The sequence below is a fragment of the Trichomycterus rosablanca genome, chromosome 10 (assembly GCF_030014385.1).
Source record: "Trichomycterus rosablanca isolate fTriRos1 chromosome 10, fTriRos1.hap1, whole genome shotgun sequence".
Taxonomy (NCBI): domain Eukaryota; kingdom Metazoa; phylum Chordata; class Actinopteri; order Siluriformes; family Trichomycteridae; genus Trichomycterus; species Trichomycterus rosablanca.
The window spans coordinates 32,057,801-32,066,671 of record NC_085997.1 but is presented as its reverse complement, the minus strand read 5'-3'; the positions used below and the strand labels follow the sequence as shown (position 1 = coordinate 32,066,671).

The window sequence follows — 8,871 nt, the reverse complement described above, 5'->3', positions numbered from 1 at the left end:
TAAATGCAGAAGAATGAAATGCCTGATATTTTAAATAATGAAACCATATACACTGACCTGTTCTAATATTCAGTCTACTAAAACTAAGTACAAAAATAACATAATAAACACAAAACATGCTGTTCACAAAGCCTAATCCTGCAGAACAGATCTAAATCACAAGAACTAAGATACGCTGAAGAATGGCTATTTGCAATTTAAAAAAGCCTTTAATCTTCACACAACTCAAGCTGCCCCTTAGTGGCACCACCAAACACCTCTATGTTGCTATCATCCCAGGACACCACATTGCCTGGCGTGTAGAAGGAGCAGTTGACCATTGCGCTGATTTCTGTGGGACCCAAAATCCGATCCCAGATGTTGAAGTGACTCAGCTCACCCACAAAGGCCTGAGTGGCATCAAAACGTCCCCCAACAATGTCCTGTTAAGGTCATAAATTACAAACATTTATTGCTTTATAAACAACAACAGTATTGCACTGCCTTGATTAAGCATCTTGCAAAGTGGGTTCATACAGTATATTACAACCTTGCATAGCAAAGCCAAGTGCTCATTTTACAAAAGTATTAACAGCAGTAAAATATTCCCTTAGTGAACAGTAAGATAAATCAGGTTAGCTGTTTATTTTAATACTGTTATGTTAAACAAGTTTTAATCACACATTCTTAAAGCTGTTCCTGTAATAAAAAGTACTGCTGTTGATTTCACCTGTTCCTGGCCCAAAATGAGGACTCCATCAGGTTTAATTGGATGCCATGGGGCCAGGTTTTCACCTGCACCCAGTCTTTGCCCATCCTGATAGGCCTCCCACATCCCATCTCTGGTGGTCCAGGTAATGCAGATGTGGTGCCACCTTCCATCATTTAAAAACAGAGGTAAGTGTGCCACCTTTATATTGACAAAAAGTAAAAAGTGAATGTGATAAATGTATTAGCATTTAGAAATGTTTTAATGTTTTCTTTGATCTAACAGTTATTATATTTACCTTATCATTGATGAGTAGCTCGATAGGATTGTGGCCCCACTCAATCAGCACAATCTCATTCGCTTGACCAGATACACCATAGGAAAAAGGGGTCCCGATGCCATGGCTGACGCTTGACTTGAGCCACATACACACGGTAAAAGCGTACATTTCTGGCAGGCTCTTCTTTACCCGACCAAAAAGGTAGTTTGTGCGCAGCGGTAAGGAGAGTTTGAAATCCTCAGGGGACTTGAACCCAGTATTACCTGCTGCAAAGGGTGTGAATTAGTAATGGCTACCTCTAGTGTGAACAGGATTTGATGCACAAATATAATATTGGGTCTGTCTGAAAACCTAGTGAGCTCTCTACATAGACAGCATTTGACGTCATTCTACGCGTGCTCCAGAGAAGAAGGCTGTCTGATTTCTTAGATGCCCTAAATACTGCCTACTAAGGTACCTTATTTTAAAGCTATAAACTGAATTACGAGAGAGCATCTGATGCTTCCTTATGCCAAGTTCACACTTCACAACTTTTGGAGTTGCCAGGTCGCTGTACAGTTTACACTACACAACTGGACCTCTTGCACTCAGGAGTCTTTTAAGTCGTTGTGGTTTTCACACTACACGACTGATCGGCGATAGGGGATTACACACTACACGATCTATCACCAGGATGAGTCGGTCTGGTCTCCCAAACTACGTTTTGTCACAACCGCGAAAACAAACACGAGAAGTGATGAGGGGTTTATTGAAACTGTGTCCAAAAAGGCACGTCAACAAGAAGTGAGCGTTCAAAGTTGTTTATGCGCTGAAGTGCAGCGTACAAATAAATAAATCAGAGTTAATTTGGCTACGCAACCAACAGGGATCGTCTGTTTTGTAGTGAGTTGAAGGTTAATAAATATTTTTTGCAATGCAGCGTTGGTATAATGGTTTGGTGTGGACAATAAGGTTACAAATACTGTAAAACTTGAGTGTATGCTGATGTATTCTGATAGAAACTATATTATGCCCCTGTCCCACATTTTTACAACTCCTCTCCCGGGTTTCCAAACCCCGTATCTTGCGTTCTCATTGGCTGTAGTTCGACACCGCACTCGCTGCCAGTCAGCCGACTGATTCAGATATTTAACATGCTAGATATTTTACTTCAGTCTGCGAGCGCTCTGCTCAAGTTGTTGAACAGTTCACACATAGCGATCGAGAGCCGAGTTTCGATCGCCGAGCAAACGCCGAGTTGCATCTGAGCCGGCAAATCTAGAGGCGACCAGTCGGTGAGCAAAAATCAGGGCAAAGATCGTGTAGTGTGAACTAGGCATTAGCGGTGAAGGCAATCCCAGCATTCTGTGCGGCACAACTTTTCTTGCCAAAGATGAAAACCAGTTCTCACTGATTTTTAAATTCGGGTTTTGTCAGTGACAATTTAACCGTTTTCAGTACACGGAGGGAGATATTAGCTGGCCTGCTAGCTGGTTGTGTCGCCTTAGCCCATTGGTTTGAATGGCCTGAGACTAAATGTGTTAGCTTAGTAAGCTAAAACTGCGGTGACATGTATTGCTGTCTAAGTAGTGTGTCTAAATAATCTGCCTGATGAGTTTGATGTATTATTAGATTTCTCTCTACTCAGGCAGCTGCCTAGGTAGGCAGTAGACAGCAAGGCAGCTCACTAGGTTTTCGAACACACCCATTGGCTTTAATCCTTTCTTTACTTCTCAATGAACTCTAACGACCACAGGACAAATCAACAAAGGACAGAGTTAGAAACTGTGGTTGAATGGATCTGAGGATCTATAAATTACATATAAGTAGATGTGAAAACCTTTCTCCAGGTCAGCGACTCTGTTCATGAGGGAGCTGAGGGTGGAGTCTGTGCGCTGCCGATGAGCTGAGCTTTCATTGTGTAGCTGGAATTTTTCCTCCTCTAGATCGATGACTTTTTTAAGGAGCTGGCCCTCCAGGTCCCCCAGCCTGCGCTGCAGCAGGTCCCGCAGCTCTTTGGGAAATGGAGCTCCAGACTGATTGGCTCGCATTTGTTGTTGCTGTTGAAGAAAATAATGTTTGCTTAAGAACACTTCACAAATCTACAATGATTAAGAAGCACTACTATAGAGCCAGGTATGGTATTTGTATTAATGCATCCATAATGCATATAACATGCAAAAGTACATGAACAATGTGCATGATCTGATGTGCACAATGTTAAACTCCAGTAATGACTGGGTTTGACTATTTTAGTCCAAACCATTGGAAACAGGTGGTAACAAACAGTAGAATTGGTCATACTAAAAAGAACAGTGACTTTCAACATGACAGTGTCAAAAGGTATCTACCTTTCCATAGATTCCTGGATCAACTGTATGTGCTGCTGTTGTGATAGCTCAGGGCGAGTGATAGCTCAGTGGTTAAGGTACTGGACTAGTAAACAAAAGGTTGCCGGTTCAAGCCCCGCCACCACCAAGTTGCCACTGTTGGGTCTCTGAGCAAGGCCCTTAACCCTCAATTGCTCATTGTGTAAGTCGCTTTGGATAAAAGTGTCTGGAAAATGTAAATGTAAATGTTGTAAAATAACAAAAATATTGTGTAGCATGTAAAATATTGCCCATAGCTCCAAAACTTACTATGGAGTTACAAACAGCATCTGACAGCAACATTGGTACAAGCTTTTGCCTGGAACTGTTTCTAATCAACCACACATAATTCTAAGATTTCAGTGTGCAATACCTTTTATCTACCATTGGATTCTAGAGCAATAGAATACATTTTTGGAGAGCAGCTGAGAAGAGCCAGGGGAGCACTATTTTTTTCTGTTTAAGCACACCAATTCCCCCATTCACAAAGTGGGGTTCATAAAGAAGTAGTCACGTATAAATGAACATGATTGGCACAAATTCCTAACCTTAATCCAATCTAAAACCTTTGTAAATAAAAGGAAGTCAAAATATTACTGCTTAACAAGAGTAGTTAACTTTGCAAGCTGATGGGTAGAAGTGAATCCTTACAATAATGTTCCATGAGTTACTTAAAGACTTTCTTAAAAGTAGGATCCATGGATCCATGCATTTAAAATGAGAAATTCAACAATTATACAAAGAATATAAAGTTCATGTGATTAAATACCTTTTACATTCTATTACATTGTGTTACCTGTTTACATTATATATACTTATATATATTATATATATTATAAATACTCACTTATTGTGTGAACAATTTGTATTTGAATGCATCAAGCCAAATTAAAAATAAGAGGGATCTAATTAGCCAAAGGTTTCAATATGATTAATGTGAATAATGTGAGCTGCAGTAAGCTTCACTTATTTAGTTTATTTACTTATCATTTAGACTGCAGGGGTGCTCTGACATTTAATTGGCATTAGGCACTTTGCTGTTGTGGACTTAAGGTGGCGTGAGGGTAAGGGATATAGATAGACCAATGGAGGGAGATAATCCTGGTAAATCTCCACCGGCTATTCTTAATTACTTACTCACACCGGCACATTTATGTAATTATGAACTCACATCAACATCAGAATGGGAAACAACATGACCTGAGTGACTTTGACCATGACATGGTTATTGGTCTCAAGACAAGCTGGTTTAAGTATGTCAAAACTTTTTACACACAACTATCTTTACACTTTGAACAAACTGATGCAAAAAATAACCAGTGATTGGCAGTTCTGCAGATGGAAAAGGCTTGTTAATGAGTGAGGTCAAAGGAAAATAGCAAAGCTGTTAGAGCTGTCAGGAAGAATGTTTGCTGGGCTGATAAATGCACATGTTTTTGGCATTTAATGGCTGCTTTTATCCAAAGTGATTTACTATTGTGACCAAATACAATCCAAGTACATAATGGCTTATGGCCTTGCTCAGTTGTCCAACAGTGACAGGCTGGCAGTGGTAGGGTTTGAACCAAAGACATTACAATTACTAGTTTAGTACCTTAATTGCTGGGCTACCACTTCTGATGCCAGTCTAACTCAAGTTTTAGTGAGGTGTGTTTTCTCAGATGCTTTTCCTGTTCTTCAATGGTCAGGACCACCAGAGAGCAGTGACACCACAGAGCAGTGACAATGACATGGTGGTGAGGATGTGTTAGTGTATGTTGTGCTGGTATGAGTGGATCAGACACAGCAGCGCTGATGAAGTTTTTAAACGCCTCACTGTCACTGCTGGACTGAGAATAGTCCACCAACCAAAAATATATCCAGCAAACAGCGCCCCATGGGCAGCGTCCTGTGACCACTGATGAAGGTCTAGAAGATGACCAACTCAAACAGCAGCAATAGATGAGCGATCGTCTCTGACTTTACATCTACCAGGTGAACCAACAAGGTAGGAGTGTCTAATAGAGTGGACAGTGAGTGGACATGGTATTTAAAAACTCCAGCAGCACTGCTGTGTCTGATCCACTCATACCAGCACAACACACACTAACACACCACCACCATGTCATCGTCACTGCAGTGCTGAGAATGATCCACCACCTAAATAAAACCTGCTCTGTGGTGGTCCTAACCATTGAAGGACAGGGTGAAAGCAGGCTAAAAAAGTATATAGAGTAACAAATGGACTACAGTCAGTAATTGTAGAACTACAAAGTGCTTCTATATGGTAAGTAGAGCTGATAAAATGGACAGTGAGTGTAGAAACAAGGAGGTGGTTTTAATGTTATGGCTGATTGGTGTATGTAAAAGTCCCTTTTGTGTTTTTGATTGTTTATAATAATTAACTTACTGTTATTAAAATAATGTTTCTGGCCTTTGCAAAAAATGACAGTAAATTTACAAATAAAATTGGCCATTTGTTGCAGTTAAAAGTGACCACCTTAGGAACGGGCTTTAGATCAGGCATTTCTAATGATTTAAATATAATGGTTTCTATTGTCAATTTTTTTTTCCATTAATTGATAATTACAATATTAAACCACTGACTTTTTTATCTTTATATTAAATATTAAGTAAAAGCACCCTAGATGCATCCTACATGGAAAACATGTCTGTGTTGATCCTAATGCTGGTCTCACCTCGAGGTTTTGGAGTCGGTCTTTTAGACTCTGCATGGTCTTGCTCAGAGCATCCAGAGTTTCGGTGGGGTCTCTGGGTACATCATCCATGGTGTCCCTGCCGCTGGTGCTCCACTGTGCTGCAGATGTGGACTGGTCAGAGACAGATTCACACTGGGACAGTTTGGAGGTGAGCTCGGTAATGGTACCCAGCTGGTTTACTATAGTGTCCTGTTGCTGCTGTACTGTTTCTCTTAGCTGCACCAGCGTCTTCCTGAACTCCTTATCATGAATCTTTTGTACAAACTCCTGTTGGACGGAACAGCTCGAGTCCTTATCTATGGGGGCAGCGGTGCACAAAAAGCGCTTTATCTGCTCCTCCTGGTTATGGACAGGATTAATGCAAGTGTTGATAAAGATCCACAGAAGTCCGATGAAAAAGCGGCGCATTTTCAGGAGTTTGAACACTCAACTTCAGCTTCAGAGGGGTATTGCCATTATCACCTAGAGTAATATTAACTATGGTTAGACACATCGGTAACATAAACTACTGTCAGTCACCTACAGTTACATAAACTACTGTCACTCACATACAGTAACATAAATTACCATCAGTCAGTCACATACAGTAACATAAACTACCATCAGTCTGTCACATACAGTAACATAAACTACCATCAGTCAGTCACATACAGTAACATAAACTAGTCAGTCAGTCACAAACAGTAACATAAACTACCATCAGTCAGTCACATACAGTAACATAAAGTAGTCAGTCAGTCACAAACAGTAACATAAACTACCATCAGTCAGTCACATACAGTAACATAAAGTACTATCAGTCACATACAGCAACATAAAGTACTATCAATCAGTCACACACAGTAACATAAACTACCATCAGTCAGTCACATACAGTAACATAAAGTAGAGTCAGTCAGTCAGATACAGTAACATAAACTACCATCAGTCAGTCACATACAGTAACATAAAGTACTATCAGTCACATACAGCAACATAAAGTGCTATCAATCAGTTACATACAGCAACATAAAGTACTATCAATCAGTTACATACAGTAACATAAAGTACTATCGATCAGTCACATACAGTAACATAAAGTACTATCAATCAGTCACATACAGTAACATAGAGTACTATCAATGTCACATACGGTAACATAAAGTACTATCAATCAGTCACATACAGTAACATAGAGTACTATCAATGTCACATACGGTAACATAAAGTACTATCAATCAGTTACATACAGTAACATAAAGTACTATCAATCAGTTACATACAGTAACATAAAGTACTATCAATCAGTCACATACAGTAACATAGAGTACTATCAATGTCACATACGGTAACATAAAGTACTATCAATCAGTTACATACAGTAACATAAAGTACTATCAATCAGTCACATACAGTAACATAAAGTACTATCAATCAGTTACATACAGTAACATAAAGTACTATCAATGTCACATACAGTAACATAAAGTACTATCAATCAGTTACATACAGTAACATAAAGTACTATCAATCAGTTACATACAGTAACATAAAGTACTATCAATCAGTTACATACAGTAACATAAAGTACTATCAATGTCACATACAGTAACATAAAGTACTATCAATCAGTTACATACAGTAACATAAAGTACTATCAGTTACATACAGTAACATAAAGTACTATCAATCAGTTACATACAGTAACATAAAGTACTATCAATCAGTTACATACAGTAACATAAAGTACTATCAATCAGTTACATACAGTAACATAAAGTACTATCAATGTCACATACAGTAACATAAAGTACTATCAATCAGTTACATACAGTAACATAAAGTACTATCAATCAGTTACATACAGTAACATAATGTACTGTGGCGCCGGCGAGTAGGAAGGATAGCGTCAGGGCCGCAAGTGAGCTGTCTTTGGCAGTTCACTCAGTGGTTTAGGGACAGACATCCATTCATACACACATACATTCATACAACAGACAAACATATAAACTACTTACCCAACCCTCACCGCAGCCACCCCACTCCCAACAACGGGATACACGGCTACGGTGAGCTTAGACACCACTGCCGCAAGGCTTTCTGGGTAAAGCCTGTGTCGACTCTACACTGCCCCCTCCCTAATGGTCAACCGTCCCGGTGACCTACTCACCAGCGTCCACTGGGTGGCTCCTCGGCCAGACCGCACCCCATTACACTGCCGAGCCGCTCTTCCACCCACTGCTGGACCAGGCACCCTGCCCCTACAGCCACCTGGGCTAGCGCACTCAAACAGACCGGACATATTGGCCCACTGTACCACCAGAGCCACCCAAATGCCACAATCCCACTTCTGACACCAATGTGGCGCCGGCGAGTAGGAAGGATAGCGTCAGGGCCGCAAGTGAGCTGCCTTTGGCAGTTCACTCAGTGGTTTAGGGACAGACATCCATTCATACACACATACATTCATACAACAGACAAACATATAAACTACTTACCCAACCCTCACCGCAGCCACCCCACTCCCAACAACGGGATACACGGCTACGGTGAGCTTAGACACCACTGCCGCAAGGCTTTCTGGGTAAAGCCTGTGCCGACGCTACAGTACTATCAATCAGTCACATACAGTAACATAAAGTACTATCAATGTCACATACAGTAACATAAAGTACTATCAATCAGTTACATACAGTAACATAAAGTACTATCAATCAGTTACATACAGTAACATAAAGTACTATCAATGTCACATACAGTAACATAAAGTACTATCAATCAGTTACATACAGTAACATAAAGTACTATCAATCAGTTACATACAGTAACATAAACTACCATCAGTCACATACAGTAACATAAAGTACTATCAATCAG

The 8,871-nt window shown here is 40.2% G+C and overlaps 1 protein-coding gene across 1 annotated transcript; it reads right to left on the bottom strand.

Annotated features, from left to right (window-relative positions):
• Positions 1–209: 209 nt before the first annotated feature.
• Positions 210–6,423, bottom strand: nptx2b (neuronal pentraxin IIb). Its single transcript, XM_063003822.1, has 5 exons — positions 5,995–6,423; positions 2,788–3,007; positions 987–1,231; positions 710–889; positions 210–422 (listed from the first exon to the last, which is right to left on the bottom strand). Exons 1-5 carry the CDS (start codon positions 6,421–6,423, stop codon positions 210–212), a joined length of 1,287 nt encoding a protein of 428 aa, XP_062859892.1.
• Between the last annotated feature and the right edge of the window lie 2,448 nt (positions 6,424–8,871).

Excerpts from the sequence above, each read along its gene's own strand:
- nptx2b (XM_063003822.1), bottom strand. The coding sequence starts at position 6,423 with ATGCGCCGCTTTTTCATCGGACTTCTGTGGATCTTTATCAACACTTGC. Across the intron at positions 1,232-2,787 it reads AGTCGCTGACCTGGAGAAAG|GTAATACTGGGTTCAAGTCC; the intron begins GTTTTCACATCT and ends CCTTTGCAGCAG. Across the intron at positions 890-986 it reads AGCTACTCATCAATGATAAG|GTGGCACACTTACCTCTGTT; the intron begins GTAAATATAATA and ends GTCAATATAAAG.